The sequence below is a fragment of the Molossus molossus genome, unplaced genomic scaffold (genome assembly GCF_014108415.1).
Source record: "Molossus molossus isolate mMolMol1 unplaced genomic scaffold, mMolMol1.p scaffold_m16_p_4, whole genome shotgun sequence".
NCBI lineage: Eukaryota > Metazoa > Chordata > Mammalia > Chiroptera > Molossidae > Molossus > Molossus molossus.
This window is the reverse complement of record NW_023425377.1, coordinates 21,859,909-21,876,020: the sequence shown is the minus strand read 5'-3', so window position 1 is coordinate 21,876,020 and position 16,112 is coordinate 21,859,909. Positions and strand designations below refer to the sequence as shown.

The 16,112-nt window shown below is 50.6% G+C and overlaps 1 protein-coding gene across 1 annotated transcript in view; it reads right to left on the bottom strand.

The window, feature by feature from the left end:
* FAT2 (FAT atypical cadherin 2) overlaps positions 1 to 16,112 on the bottom strand; it is a 67,707-nt gene that overhangs the window by 6,934 nt on the left and 44,661 nt on the right. Inside the window, exons 13-20 of the mRNA XM_036240143.1 lie at positions 14,280 to 14,513; positions 12,627 to 13,010; positions 9,883 to 10,097; positions 8,762 to 8,899; positions 8,030 to 8,173; positions 7,530 to 7,727; positions 5,191 to 6,001; positions 1,770 to 1,915 (exon numbers count right to left, since the gene is read on the bottom strand). Coding sequence (XP_036096036.1) covers positions 1,770 to 1,915; positions 5,191 to 6,001; positions 7,530 to 7,727; positions 8,030 to 8,173; positions 8,762 to 8,899; positions 9,883 to 10,097; positions 12,627 to 13,010; positions 14,280 to 14,513 — 2,270 coding nt within the window. The remainder of the gene's footprint in view (positions 1 to 1,769; positions 1,916 to 5,190; positions 6,002 to 7,529; positions 7,728 to 8,029; positions 8,174 to 8,761; positions 8,900 to 9,882; positions 10,098 to 12,626; positions 13,011 to 14,279; positions 14,514 to 16,112) is intronic.

The window sequence follows — 16,112 nt, the reverse complement described above, 5'->3', positions numbered from 1 at the left end:
ATTAATACCACTTCCCATCTTAGCTGACCTCTCAGCAGTGTGTCACCCAGCTGCTCACTCCTCCTTCCTCCTTGGTCCATGTTCTTCGTGTGGCTTTCCGGATAGATTGTCTTGGTTTTCCTCCACCATCATTGGATGTTCCTTTTCAGTTTCCTTGGTTGGATCCTCCTCTTCCCCTGACATCTCCGAGTGTCTCAAGGTCTACTCTGTTTTTAATCTACACTCTTTGGTGATCTTCATCTCCAGCCCAGACTGTTCTCACAAACACTAGACTTGTTTACCCAGCTCCGCGTGGAGGTCTAAGAGGCATTTAAGACTTACATGTCCAAAACTGAGCTCCAGATCTTCCCCCCAAACCTGCTTTACTCCTTTTCTTTCCCAGGTCTGTTGGCGGCAACTCCATCCCTTCTAGTTGCTCAAGCCGCAATCTGACTCCTTGCTTTCTCTCCCAGCCCTCAGTAACTCATCAGGAAATCCGGTGGGCTTTACCTTCAAAATCTGTCCAAAATCTGACCTCTTCTTCCCAGTTCCACTGTCATTGTCCTGATCTAAACCACCGTCATCTCTTGCCTGAATTATTGCTCTTCTGGCTGGGTCTCTCTGCTTCTATCCTTGTTCTTCTAAGGTCTATTCTTAGCACAGTAGCCCCAGGACCCTTTTTGCATATGTTAATTTCCTGCTCAAAACCTTCTGATGCCCTCCATTTTGCTCATAATGAAAGCCAAGGTCCTTAAATAGCCTACAAGACCTTTATAGATCTACCTCCATTTCATTACTTCTTTGATCTCAACTCCTACTGCTCCTGTCCCCCTTGCTCACTTCAATCAAGCCATGAAGACCTCTGGATGCCTTGAGCAAGCTAAAGAATCTCCTGCCAATTGCTGTTCCCTCCACCTAGAATGCTGTTCCCCCAGATGTCCAAGCTACCTCCCCCACCTCCTTCAAACTATTGTCAATTGCCCCTCAATGAAGGCTTCCTTGACCACCTTAGCTAAAATTACAACTCCCCATACTCTTGATTTCCCTTAACCTTCTTTTTTTCTTTTAACCCAAGGCACTTACCCATTTGGAAAAACTCTATAATTGTCTGTTTCATTATGGTTATTGTCAGTCTGCCCTGTCAGATGAAGGCTCTAAGGGTTGTTCTTTTTGGTCTTATTCACTGATGAGACCCAAACACTGAGAACAGTGCCTGTCACATAGTAGATGCTCAATAAATACTTATCGAATGAATTAAATTCCAACTAGCCGAAGTCTGTTTCTCTTTGTCACAGTGGGAGACTGACATGTGTGCTAGAGGTGTTACAATCAGGAAACTGAGACCTTCTGGATGATGCAAGCAAGGCGGACTGAAAGACCATTAGAAAGGAAGTTCATTTTCTCCTAGGTAACGGAATAATGGTTGTGTCGTCTTGAGCACCCCAGTGGTAGCCAGCTCCCCCTCTTGGGAAACACTATTACTCTGCCAAAGTGATAAAAGCGCCAGGGCTAGGTGACCCTGCCCATCTCTCTTTCGATCTTCAGAGACTCTTATCCCACAGAACAGACCAACCTCTCTTGTTGTACTTGGACATGTATCTTTAGGTAGGGTGGCTTTGGCCATCATGACTAGAGAGTCTCGTGTCCTGACCCAATAGTCTGACCCGACAATCCGGAAAACCATGCAGAGATTTCTTTGTAGAAATTGGCCTTCTCGGCCATGCTCATGCTGCCCCACCTCCTCAACCTGGCCCGCTCACACGACATCTCGGAGGCTGGCAGGTCCTTACCTTCAGGGAGACACACGCTGTCCCGTTGCTGAACAGGAGGACGGCCTGAGACTGGAGTGTTTTCAGACGGAAATGAATGTGCCAGTGCTGAGCCTCTGGGGGGACGTACCGCCCGAAGCTCTGACCGCTGAACCTTGCAGCAGTACCTGTGAAAGCAACCAGAGGTGTCACCTCCGTAAGAAACGGTCCGCACGGGGCCCTCGAACCGACGGCCCATTCAACCCTTGGGTGGCAAGCAGAGGCATTGCTCATTTTATGGTTGAAGAAACAAGGCTGGGGGTTCCTCGTCCAGGGTCACACAGCTGCACACCCTCCTGTGGCCCCGGGGACCGTTGCCTTAGGTCCGAGCCTAGGTCAGAAACTATAAGCTCAAACCAATAGGAAAGCGGGAATCAAGCCAGAAATGCAATCAATCAGATGCGTGGAATTCAAAATTTCTATCCTACGTAGTATCCATGTTATCTCTGACATCAATTAGGGAAAGAGGAAGTAGAATTGAGGATTTTGCATGTATATGTGATTTCACGAACACCATAAGGTTTTGTGTTTCTTTTTAAACATTTTTTTTTTCCTTTATTGATTTTTACAAAGTGAGGAAGTGAGAGGGAGAGAGAGACAGAAACATCGATGAGAGAGAACATCGATTGGCTGCCTCCTGCATGCCCCTCACTGGGGATTTGGCCCACAACCTGGGCATGTGCCCTGACCGGGAATTGAACCAGCGATTTCTTGGTGCATGGGTCAATGTACCACCACTGAGCCACACCGGCCAGACAAAGTTTCAGTTGTTTTCTTTTTGCCTCAAGATATCTCCATCATTAGGAATGTGACCATTTGGGTAAGCCCTTCCCGAATGAAATGCTGAGAGGCCAGGACACACTTTGTGATAGAGGAAATGACAGATCGTGTATTCAGAACTTCTGTCTAGTCCTGCACACTCCAACCCCCGCAGAAATGCTAATGCGCAGTTGCTGGAGGCGTCCGAGACTTCACCTACACTTGAGTTTCTCAGGCTTATTTGACCATGGGACCCTCTTGTGTGGACCACCTATTCATAGCCCTTGGAAATAGCATTCGTTGGAACCCCCTCCCTGGGATTGTTAAAATCCTCCCCTCCCCAGAACTGAGTTCAGATAGTAAATCCCTGTGAATAAACTTATGGTTGTCAGGGAACGGGATTAGTGAAACAGGCCTGAGCCCTCGGGAAGAGGAATTGTTGAAGAGGGAACAAGGCCAAAAGGAGAAGAAGAACCAGAAAGCCTGAGGCACATGGGATTATACAATCCTAAGAGGCTGCCCTGGCCAGTGTGGCGCGTTGGGTTGGGCCTTGACCCATGCACCAAAAGGTTGCTGGTTTGATTCCCAGTCAAGGCACATGCCCGAATTGCAGGCTTAATCCCCAGTAGGGGGCGCGCAGGAGACAGTCAATTGATATTTCCTTCTCACCTTGATGTTTCTCTCTCCCTCTCCCTTTCTCTAAAAAAAAAAAAAAATCAATGAAAAAAAACCTTAAAAATATCCTAAGAGGCTGTCCTGCCATAGGTCTAACCCTCTCTGACACTGGCAGTTCCGGTGCAGTAGCTCACTGTTGGGGGAGATATGGACGGTGGTCGAGATCAGAAATTCTCAAACCCCGCTGAACATCAGCATCAACTGGAGAGTCTTTCAAAGCGCAGCTGCCAGGCTCTGCCCTCAAGAGCATGTGGCAGTAGGTCTGGGGGCACATGAGGGTCCGTAGTTTCAAACTCCCCCCAGGATGGTGTAGTGACTGGAAGAGAGGCCCTGGGAGGCTCTGTGCTGGTCACGTTCTGACCCTTGATCTAGGTTCTGGTCGCACCAGTGGATTTGGTCTGGGAAAACTTGTTGAGCTGTATGTCCTATTTCCCTAAAATTAAAAAACAAAAACAAAAACAAAAATCCAAAAAACAAAACTTCTTTCCAAGTGATTAGGTTGATCTGTGAGCCAGCCCATTTGGTATCTCTTAAAGAGCAGCCCTTGGACTGCACCCCTCCCACAGACTCAGTCCAGTGGGCCCAGAGGAAGTCCACGGATCTGGGAATTTCCCTGCTGCAAATGGGCAGACCCATAGCAGGTCGGCCATGCCAGGCAGGGGCGATGGTGAGCTGGAGGCAAGGCCATTCTCTTTGCCAATGCCTGTGCCCACTGGTCTCAATGCCAGGAGTGCTGGGGGGAAGCCTGTCAGAAACCGAGCTCCTGCTAGCTGGGCAGAGAGCTCGGCCGGAGAGTGGGCTGCACAGGTATTTGAATCACCAGCCCTCACGGGAGGCTACAGTTTCAGGCAAATCAATATAATAGAATCCCCATCCTTCAGTTTCAACTCTAGGTGGAGCCATGACCCTGCTTCATAGGGCTTGGTGACAATGACTTTAGGTAACATATGCACACAGCCTGGCACACGAAGTCTGTTTTGTGAATGAATGACAGCCGCCCCTGATGGCGTGCTTATCATGGGCCAACCAGGAGTCACGTGCTCTTTTTTTTTATCCTCACCCGAGGACATTTTTCTATTTTTTGTTCAGGTAGAGTGGGAGGGAGAGAGAGGAAGAGAGAGAGAGAGAGAAACATTGATGTGAAAGGAACACATCGAGTGGCTGCCACCCGCACAACCAACCAGGGCCGGGGACAAACTGCAACTGAGGTACGAGCCCTTAGTGGGAACCGAACCCGGGTCTCTCTGCACTGCAGGCCGACACTCTAACCACTGAGCCAAACCAGCCAGGGCGGGTCACATGCTCTTATACCCATTCAGTAATTCACTCCCTACACCAGCTCAAGGAGGCAGATGACAATATTTTCATTGCTTTATGGATGAGAAACTAGAGCCCAGAGGATGTTAATAAACCCTCAAGGTCACACAACCAGTAAGTGATAGAGCTGGGGCCTGAACCTGAGCCCGCTGGTCTAACCCTTGAAGCTATAACCACCAGCTACAGTAATAATAGTGGTAGTTTTAGGAACCATTTACTGACCACTTTCTATATCAGGCGCTTTTTTAAGCAAGCCCTTGCTGTTTAACGCTCATTTAATTCCTACAACTGCCCAAAGGCACAGGGGGGTTAAGTAATTTTCCTAAGGTCACGTGGCTAGCAAGTGGCAGAGCTGGGATTTGAACCCAAACAGCTGGGTGCCAGAGTCAGTGCTCTGAGCCATGATGCTCAACCACCTCTTGTATTTTTATCATTATTTTCCAAATTCCAGAAAGTGACCAGAAATAGGGAGCTATCCTATGACTAGATGTTGTGACACCACACCTACTTCATGGTGGTCCCTGGCCTGTAGCCCTGTTAAAACTTCCCTCTAACTACCCCACAGCCCCCCTCCCCCCCCACTGGGGTCTCCATCCCTAGAGTCAGGCTGGCGGAGCCCGCAGTGCTGGCCTGGGGAAGGCCCATCCCTCACCGTTGCAGGAGCAGTTCCTCTCCAGGCGGTGCCGCGGGGTCAGGATGCTGAGCCTGGCTGTGCTGTACGCGGGCCCCACCCTGGGGTCCAGGTGCACCGTCTCTTGGCAGATTTGACCCTGGCAGCTTGGTCCCTGGCAGGGCACCACAGGCATGGCTGACCTCATCTGAATTCCCACTGAGTGCTCCATCTCCCTGGCTGAGTGAGCGATGACGGTTGCCAGCTCCTGCAGCTTGTGGAAGGTTCTGGAGTGCCCCTCAAAGACCAGAAGCACATCCACCCCAGCCGTGGCCGCTGCAGGCTGCAGGCTGGCCAGGTGGATGTTGGCTCGTTTGATGTCCAGCTTGTTGCTGAGGAACCTCTGCAGGTTCCTCCAGTGGTCACTCACCAGCTCCTCCGGGGTGAGCTGGTGGAAGCCCACCCACATGCTGTGCTGCAGAGCCTCCCACCCCACATGCCACACGTGGACGTGGACCCCGGCAGTGGCTGTGAAGGTCCCGTCGCTGACTGTGACATTGAACATGTAGCGGCCGTGAGGCAGTCCCTGGGCAGCGATGATCGTGCCGTCGGACGCACCCACGGAGAAGCGCTTGCCCAGGGCCTCCTCTCCTGCCAGGCTGTAGGTCAGTGTGTCCTGCGGGTCTCCGTCGGTGGCATGGATTTTGCCCACCATGCCGCCCTGGAACTCCTCCTGCCCGACAGTGATGAAGATCTCCAGTGGGAGGGCGGAGGGAGGGTAGTGGCTCTGCTCCTTGACATGGACTCTGACAGACGTGGACGACGAAAGGGGAGGGAGCCCGCTGTCTGACACCTGTGGGCGAGAGAAGCACTCATTACCTGCCGCAGGACTGTGGCCCCGAGGCGGGCGGGCTCAGCGTGTTGTCACACTTGGGGATAGAAAATAACCACTCCAAACACACTGAAGGTTTTGTGGAGGGAGTCACGCCCTGCACCACACAGTAAAACGTAACTCCATTTGCTCGCTTGACATCTCTGAGCCTGTCCCTACATCCCTGCAGCCTCAGGATCCGGCCTCCTTCCCCTCGAATCCTCTCATCCTCTTTCTCTAAGTGAGTCATCAAGGGTCTCCTAGTGATTCCAGCGGGCGTCCTTCAGGGCCCCTGTCAGCCTCAGGGGGTTCTCTTTGGGATCCCCTTTACCCCGCGATTGGGCTCGGGTGGGGCGAGCATTTGTTCTTTAGTCCAGCTAACCAGTATCGGTTGAGTGCCTTCCATGGGCCAGGCCCTGTGCTGTGATCAGGAGAAAAGAGACAATAAATAAGTTGCTAGCCCTGGCCAGTTTGCTCAGCGGTTAGAGCATCGGCCCACGGACCAATGAGTCTCGGGTTCCATTCCGGTCAAGGGCACATACCTTGGTTGCGTTTGTCCCCGGCCCTGGTTGGGGTCATGCGGGAGGCAGCCAGTTGATGTGTCCCTTTCACCTTGATGTTTCTCTTCTCTCTCAGGACTCATCTCAAAGTGTCCCCACTTCATGAGGGCAGCCGTCCTCTGAATATGTGTCTCCCCTCGTGGGAGGGGAGCCTCGGGAGCCTCTCATCACTTTCTTTCTCCATCTCTTTATTGTTTGTCTCCATAATTAGAATCAAAAGCCCACGAGGGCGGGACCTGTTCCCTTCTTTCCCCTGCTGTGCTGCTCGAAGCTGGTACAGGGCTCAGCACATGATAGGCGCTCAGTAAATATTTGTTGAAAGACTGAATGAATGGATGAATACATCATCCTGAGCTCAGAGAAGTTCACAGATGAGCAGGGTTCACTGGACTTGAGATTTAAGAAAGGGGGGGGGGGATGAAATGAGAGAAATGTTTGACCACCATCTTGGCCACTTTCACTGGACAATTCTCATACAACCCATAGCAATACCACCATGACCCTCACACGTGTATGTGTTCTCTCAATGACCCCACACCGATTCTCTGGGGTGGGTGTTTAATAAGACCCGAGATTCACAGAGCTGTCCTGACCAACCTCAAGGAGTGAGAAGCAGGGCAGAAATTAGGGGCTTGGATTCTGGGGTCAGAGTGCTTGGGTTTGAAGCAACCCACCTCTGCCACTTACTAGTCGTATTACTTTGAGCCAGTCAGGTAACCTCTGTGTGCCTCAGTTATGACATCTAGAGAGTGGGGGTGATAATTACACCCGCCCTACAGCATGTTATGAGGATTTAATGCAACGATGCGCATTTGGCACTTAGCCCAGTGCCTGGCACACAGCAAGAGTTCTGTACATTGTTTGTTTCTAGTAATTGAAGCACTGGTAGTTTTTATCTAGCACATGTACTGTCCCCGTGGTCACCACCGCCGGCCCAACACAGCTCTCACCTCGATCTGAAGCTGATACCATTCCTGGACTCTCCTGCTCAGGTACGCAGTGGTCACCAGCCATCCATCCGAGGTCACTCGGAAGGCAGAGCCATCATTCCCCTTGGTGATTTGAAATGAGTAGGGGGGGCCATTCTCTGGGGAGTCCGGGTCACTCAGGATCAGCTGCAGGACTTTGCTGCCGACGGGGCAGTTCTCCTAGACCAAGTGACAAAAAATCAAAGAGCAAAATGAGTCCCAGTTCTTCCTCTCATATCTCTCTGGATCCCCTTTTCTGGGATGAGTCCTCGGCACCCTGGCTGCTCCCAGACCATGCCTGCACCCTGAGCTGTCATTCACTCATCTGCCTGCCTGTGAGTTAGTCGCTGACTCTGTCAACATAGACCGGTGCAGTGTCACAACCGCTGTTTGGGTAGACTGGTACCAGTGGTGAGCACCCTCCTGTGGGAGGGAAGTGAAGGGAGGGTGGGTTCAGGATGCCTTGGGAAGGTCGAGCGTACCTGGACAGAGGTGCTGTAGTTGAGCTGGAAGAATCGTGGTGGGTTGTCATTGACATCAGCTACCTGGACGGCGATGTCTACGTCCTCATGCAGTGGGGGCCGCCCGCTGTCTGTAGCTCGGATTCTCAGGGAATAGCTAGAAGTCTACATAGCACGATACCCAGTAGAGAGTGAGCAGCGAGACCCCTCAAGTCTGCCCCCTGATTCATCATTCATGTTTTCAGAAAAATAAGATAGAGACACTCCCCTATGCCCACCCTCCCCCCATTGCCCAACCATAGCATTTTAGGGCCCAGGTTCTGGAGTCAGGCAGAAATAGGTTTGATTTCCAGTTAAACCATTTACTAGCTGTAAGACCTTGGGAAAGTGACCAAACTTCTGCGAGGATGATATCAGGAACCCCTCTCCTAGGATTATGTTAAGGACCAAATGACATAATGAATGTAAAAGACTTAGCAAAGTTCCTGGCACGGAGCAGGTGCTCGATGAACCATAACTTGTTATAATGATCTAATGATCCCTGGTCCACGGTGAGAAGCTGGCCTGAGCCCCTCCAGGGAAGGTTAAGTGTCACTCAGGCCCTCTCCTGCCTCTGGCCTCATAGGCCAGAGCGGCCCCACCGAGAACACAAGTGTCAGGATGGGGCATCGAGCACAGTTCATTCTCTGGACCTGAGGCAGGGCTATATTCTGCTTTGAGGAGCTCAGGTTGGGCTCCTCCCACATGACTCACCTGTTCCCAATCCAAGGCCTTGGCCACTTGTAGCTCCCCCTTCTCGGGGTGGATGGCAAAGTGCCCAAGCTGGTTCCCTCCTACCAGGCTGTAGGTGATGGCACTATTCAGGGGTCCATCTTCATCAGTAGCTGACACCTGCAGTGGAGGGGGTGATGGTTGTGAATTGAGGGGCAATAGGGACCAGAAAAAAATTTTGGCCCTGGGAGTGTAGGGGGCACAGATATGTCCCCTCCCCAATGACTTGACCACAGTCATCCTTGCCAAAGGAATCTCATTATTGATATCCTAGTATGGACTTCAGCATGCCATGGTTCATTCATTTATCCATTCATTAATTCATTGACCCACTGACCCATACCAACAGGGTGCTAGGTCCTGTGCTCGGAGGTGAGGGATGTGGCAAAATGAGCATGCCCACAAAAAGCGTTATTGTCTAATTGTATGGATAATTCTAATTTGGAGGCAAAGTATAATTAGCGTTAGAAAGCTGATCGGCATAGAAAATGCAGCAATACATTCCAGCTGGGGAGATTAGAAAAGGATTCACGAAAACTTGGAGGATGAGGGTGGAAGTGGAGCCAGCATCCCAGCAGAAGCAACAGTATGAGCCCAGGGGTGTGAAAGCACAGAGGATGTTTGGGGAAAGCACATCTTCAGGGTGGTTGGAGCACAGGGGGAATGTCAGGGGGGTGGAAGGAGATGAGCCTAGAAGGCAGAAGAAGGGTCGTAGAGAACCTGGAATGTGGGCATCCAGAATTGCCCTCCGTGCAGTCGGGGACAATTACATGTTTAAATGCAAAGGTGTTATTTGATGTCTCCTCCCACACTGACACCCCATGTCCTGCACTGTGGCCAGGCCTTTCTCAGGTGTTGGAGCCTCTGATAATCTTCTGGGCCTCCCCCATGCCCCATTCCATCAGCACTTGATCTATTTCTCAAACATGTTCCTGAGACATCTTATCATGAGAAACGGTTTGGCTGAGTGGCTGCAAGTCAGAGTCAAGTCTGTAGTATATTAATTGACAAACTAATCCATGCTCATAGATGGCTGGGGAGGGAGAGATAAAAGTCCACCCCAGAGTCCATTTCCCCCAAACAGTGAAATCGCAGGCCCTTACTGTGAGCACAGTGTCGCCCACGACGGCATTCTCTGAGACCCTCGCGCTGTACCGATCCTGGGGGAAACTGGGTCGGTGTTCGTTGATATCAGTGATGTTGACCACAATTGTGGTCATGTCACTGAGGGAGGAAGAACCTTTCCGGCTGCACTCAATGGACAGGAAGTACTTGGGGCTTGTCTCAAAGTCCAGGCTCCTGTTGACGTACAGGATCCCTGAAAAAAAAAGAGGTGATGGGAGCATTGAAGCAGTTGGGACCACAGAGGCAGAGGGCTGAGAGGTCTTGAACCAAACCCCAGGAGAGGCAGCTCAGTAGGGGTAGGAGAGACAGATTTCCTCCATCACCTCCTCCATCACCTCCTCCATCACCCCCTCCATCAGCTCATTCATCACCTCCTCCATCATCTCATCCATCACCCCTTCCATTACTTCATCCATCATCTCATCCATCACCTCCTCCATCACCTCCTCCATCACCTCCTCCATCACCTCCTCCATCACCCCCTCCTTCATCTCCTCCATCACCTCCTCCATCAAACCCTCCATCACCTCCTCCATCACCTCCTCCATCACCTCCTCCATCATCTCCTCCTTCATCTCCTCTATCACCTCCTTCTTTATCTACCCTCCCTCATTATCTTTCTTTCTCCCTCCATCTCCTCTCATTTTTCTTATCGTTCCCAGTGCAGTGTTTCCCGCATCTATTTCTGTAATATTTCATTGCAATCTCACTAAGTTTATAGTATTAAATCTACCTATAATAGATCTATAATAACCAGTGGAGCATAAAAAAGTGATTCCCATTTGAAGATGAGTCAACAGATGCTCCCAACAGCTAAGTGACCTGCCCAAGCTCACTCAGCTAGTGAATGACAGAAATTAAATTATAAAGAGTTTTATAATACCCAAAGTTGCTCAACAAATTGTTAGGGCATAGATATATTATCCTGAAAGATGGAAAAGAAAAGAATGAGGGTTTTCTCCTGACATTCCTGCATAACCAAATAATTAATGGTGGAAAACTCTTCTTTATAAAAGGATTCCAGTTAGTAAATGAATGATGAATGATAGGATCAGAAAATCACCATTTTGAAGCTCTAAATGAAATAATATATCTAGAAAATAATTGTCAAAGTCTACTAAAAGCATTAGAAGAAGAACTGATGAAGAACTCTATATTGGATGAATGAGCCAGATGACCCCAAGCCCACCGTCAATCTTAACCTAAAAGGAACCAATCGAACTCCCAACATAGTGCACAGGAGAGACCAACATTGTCTATGAAGCATTGCCAAAAAACTGAGCTTCAACCTGATCAAGGTCTTTGATCCAAATGCCATTTTTTTAAATCCTCACCCGAGGACATTTTTGCATTTATCTTCAGACAGAGTGGGAGGGAGAGAGGGAGGAAGAGAGAGAGAGAAACATCGTTGTGAGAGAGACACATCGACTGGTTGCCACCCACACAACCCCAACTGGGGCTGGGGACAAATTGCAACCAAAGTACATGCCTTTAGCGGGAACCGAACCCAGGACTCTCTGGGACTGGTCTGCGGGCTGACGCTCTAACCACTGAGCAAACTTGCCAGGGCTGATCCAATGTCATTTTTAAGACCTATAGGGGCTAGTGAGATATGTTATATGATGACATCATATAGATACAGCTAGCTAATCCAAAACATAAACACTTCTGACCAACTCATGACCCAAGTTTTTCATTAAATAAATGGCAGGGGAAATAAAGAGGGAGAGAAAAACATCAGAGATTAAAAGAGACCTAAGATATCCAAATGCAATATGTGGACATCTGGGAGAAGTTAACAAACCGACTTCAAAAGACATCAGATAATCGAAATATGATCTGGCTAGGTATTAGACAATATTAAGAAATTACCTTTTACGTGTGATAATGGCATTGTGATTGTGTTTATAAAAGGGGCTCTTATCATTTAGAGATACACACTGAAGTATTCATAAACTAAATGATATGATGTCTGGGGTTTGCTTCACAATAGCTCAGCAGTGGGTCGACGCGGGGGGGGGGGGGGGGTGACAGGTGAAGAGGGAACCAGCTGGTGCGTGTTGATCATTCCTGAAGCTGGGTGATGGGAATAGGTTGTTTATACTGTTTTCTATTTGTTTAAAGTCTTCACAATACAGACTATAAGATATTGCTCAACAATAAGAATCTGTTGCAGACAGCATTGCTGCAGGGGTGCTGTGGGGCGGACCCCGCATGCGGAGTGGTCTGACCTGGGGAGCCTCTTGGGCCCTTCCGTGAGGTTCTGTGTCTGATTTAGACTCTTCTATGGCTCGGAGCAAAGACGAGAGCAGCTTCCTAGTTCTCTCTCTCTCTTCACTAGAATAAGGGGAGCTTCAGGGGTGCCAGGATATTTGGGGAGGGCTCTAGGAAGGGAGCCGGCAGCCTTGTCCCGGGCTGCGTAAGCCCCCCATTTCCCTGGGCGCTTCCACCTCTGCAGCCGAGAATGGAGGGTGGCCGCGGCCTCCAGGGCAGGGTCCGAGCTGGAACCACGATGCTGCAAACTGGGAGGAGAGTGAGTGGCCCGGAGTCCTGGGTGGCGATGTGGGAGAACAAGGGAGCTTCCCACATACACTGGCCCCAGGGTGCAGAAGGGACCCGGTACCCCGAGAGCTGCAGAGTGATGAAAGGGCCGAAGGAGGCTGTAAGCGAGGGATCCACGGTTCCCCAGGACCGGGGCGGGAGCTGCCCCCAGCACGCTCACCCGTGCGGGCATCCAGGCGGAACCTGCCCTGCTCGTTCCCGCTGACCAGGAGGTAGCCAGTCTTCTCAGAACCCGGGCGGGTGAGGGTGGCCAGCCGCAGCACCTCTGTGCCAAGCGGGGCATCCTCGGGCACCCGCACGCTGTGCTCCGTGTTCAGGAACACGGGCAGGTAGTCTTCGAGGCCCACTACGGACACTGTGACGGTGCCCAGCGTGGACAGCGGGATCGGGGTGCCCAGGTCGGAGGCTCGGACGGTGAGCTGCAGTGCTGCCTGCGGCCTGAGCCGAAGGGGCTTCTCCAGCCGGATCACGCCCGTGGTGGCTTCGATGGAAAAGTGGCCTTCGGCAGAGTCCATCAGGGAGTAAACCACCTGGGCGTTGGCACCTGCGGGGAGGCCGAGGGCATTTGAATGGTCAGTGGTAAACTGGTGCAACGTGAGAGGACGTGTCCTACAAGGGTGGTGGGCTGGGAAACGGGGCTGACGGCATTCGGGCCCCTCTACCTCGAAAGGGGAGGCTGGGGCTGAAGCAGGAGTTACCACCTCCCAGGCCTGGAGGGGCTGTTGTGGGTGAGGGTGTGGAGATCTGTGTGGACACAGAGGGCAGGACCAGGACTGGTGATGGTCAGCTCCAAATAGGTAGCACTTGATAATGATCCGAGGCACCAGGGAAGGAAGGGGCTGGCTAGGAAGTAGGGAGCTTCCTGTCTCTGGAGGTGAGCAAGCCCTGGCCAACTGAGCATTGACAGGGCCTTGTAGCCATTAGCTGTGTTTGGAGTGATGATTTGCCCTCCCTAGAGCCCCTGCACCGCTCCAACACCTCACTTCCTTCATTGCTAAAGCTCACTTCCTCTAGGAAATTTTAAATTTACTTTGCTGGGGTCAAACAAAAGAGGATATTTTTATCCCACTTTTATTATCATCATCATCATCATTATCATATCCTATTTTGATCTGGCTACTCTGACCCCAGGGTATTTTTTACCTCAATTATTAAATTTGACTCAAGGAAATTGGATGGACACACACACACTCAGCGTCGTGTGTGTGTGTGTGTGTGTGTGTGTGTGTGTAACCACAATAAAGCGCTTGATGGCAGAAACTATAATTGGCACAATATGGAACAAATTCTCCCCGATGAGTCCAATTTGCCTTGTAAATTTTAAAAGGAAAAGAATTAAACCTAATGAAAACGATGTCATTAAAATTAACATGTAAAATATTGAAAAGGATTCCACTTCATTGTATAGAAAACTGATCAAAGAATTTAGTGGGCTTAATGGAGCTTGTGCCCCAGATTCCTTTCTCGTGGCAAATTAATCTGCATTGAATAATTCTGATTGGTGTAGCTCCGATGAAGTGTTTGTATTCAAAGTGTCCTCGAGGTTAAATGGCAGGATTTAAAGCTCTCCAGGTCTAAGTGACAAGGAGAAACAATGAGGCTGAAATGTTCTGTACTGGCCTCAAAAAACTGCCGTGATCTTGTGTCATATAGCACTGAGGTATGCGGCGTGTGGATAGACATGTTCCACTTGTAGGTGTCCATAGACTCAATGAGGAGGCACAGTCCTTACCAATCCCAGAGCAACACACAGCCAAACCCTCGCCCAAGCTGACCCCCTGAGCCGATGGCTCCCAAGCCTTCTTGCTCTCACCTTGGTCTGGATCCCGAGCCAGTACCACAGCCACGGGGGTCTTAATCGTGGTGTTGTCAAAGACAGCCACAGCACAGTGGCTGGGGAAGAAGCGGGGGGCGTTGTCATTCACGTCCTCCACGTGGAGCATCACATCTGCCTGGCAAGACTGGCCGCCTCCGTCTGTCGCCTTGGCAACAAGGCTGTACACATCCTTCCTCTCTCGGTCCAGGGCTGTGAGTGTGGTCAGCACCCCTGGTCAGAGAAATGACAGCAGGTGAGATTTCTCTGGGGGAGACGTAACCCCAGCACGTCTTCTAGATATCTATGCTAGACAACGCCAGCCATACACAGTCTTGTCCCAGAGAAAAGAAGTCAGTCCTGTGTACGCACATTTAGGAGGGAAGCTCAGCCTATATCCCCCACCTCACCCCCATCTATACCTGCTCACTTCCCTGATTCTCCCAAACACGCTCCACCACCCCATCACCAATATGACATCCACACCAACAAGCTACCAAGAGGCACAACACGTTTAAAGGGCAATTTGACAATTTCTAACAACACATAAAATGTGTCTGTCCTTGGACCCACAGTTTCACTTCCTATAGAATAATCAACCTAATAAAGATATTGTTTATGATAGCAACATACTGAAAACATCCTATATGTTTTTCAAAAAAGGACTGGTTAAATATATTATGATTCAGCCACACAGTAAAATACTGTGCAACCAAAAAGAAATTATGATAGGGCTTTATGTACTTTCTTGATGATTTTCCAAGATATTGTTACGTGAAAAAAGCCAGTCACAAAATAGTACTGTGTATAGAGATTTTGGAGATGGGTGGGAAACCAGTCTGATCGACTATACACCAAGAGTACTTATCTTTGGGGACACCTAATTATTATGTAGACTTTCCAATTTCTGCACAGTATACACCTACATTGTTTGAATTTTTTTACAATAAACATGTATTATTTCCATATTCAGAACCCCTCCCCCCCTTTTTTTTACTCTGCTGATCATCCTGCAGCTGAACAAACAGCAGCAGAAAGAGATCAGGTGACCCACCTGGGGTGACTCGGCAGGCCCACTCTGGAGTCAGGAAGGACAATGTTGCCTCCTGTCTACTCAGACAGCTTTCTGGGACACCACTCTCACCTGCCACCTCCCTCTCAAGAAACTCCAAGGCTGCTGGTTCCAAGTCAAGTGTTGGCAGCTGGACCTCCGTGACCGGCCCCTGGTGTGCTAGCCATCCCCACCCCCCCCCCCCAGCAGCCGGACAGGGATCCCGCCTCTGAGGGCTGCTCTGCCAAAGGAAGCGACCCCGCCCTGTCTCCTCCACCAGACTCCACAGCCCAGCCTCCCCCAGGTACTCGTGGTCTCTCCTGCAGGGCTTTCTGCTCGGCTCTCTGCTTTGTCCCCTAACTAATGATAATGACAATGGCAACCACATCTGTTAAACTCTTATTATGTGCCAGACCTGGGCTAGGCTTCCACATACTTTATCTCTGATCCTTACAACAATACAGGTTTTACCCCCAGTCTGCATGCCTTTGACCTGCACTTGCTCACCTGCCTAAATCCTCCATTGGCTCTAAAGGTGAGATTTGCCACCCCCCTTCCTCCCCCACCCCCTTCCTCCCCCACCCCCCTTCCTCCCCCACCCCCTTCCTCCCCCACCCCCCCCTTCCTCCCCACCCCCCCTTCCTCCCCCACCACCCCCCTTCCTCCCCCACCCCCTTCCTTCCCCACCCTCCTTCCTCCCCCACCCCCCTTCCTCCCCCACCCCCTTCCTCCCCCACCCCCCTTCCTCCCCCACCCCCCTTCCTCCCCCACCCCCCTTCCTC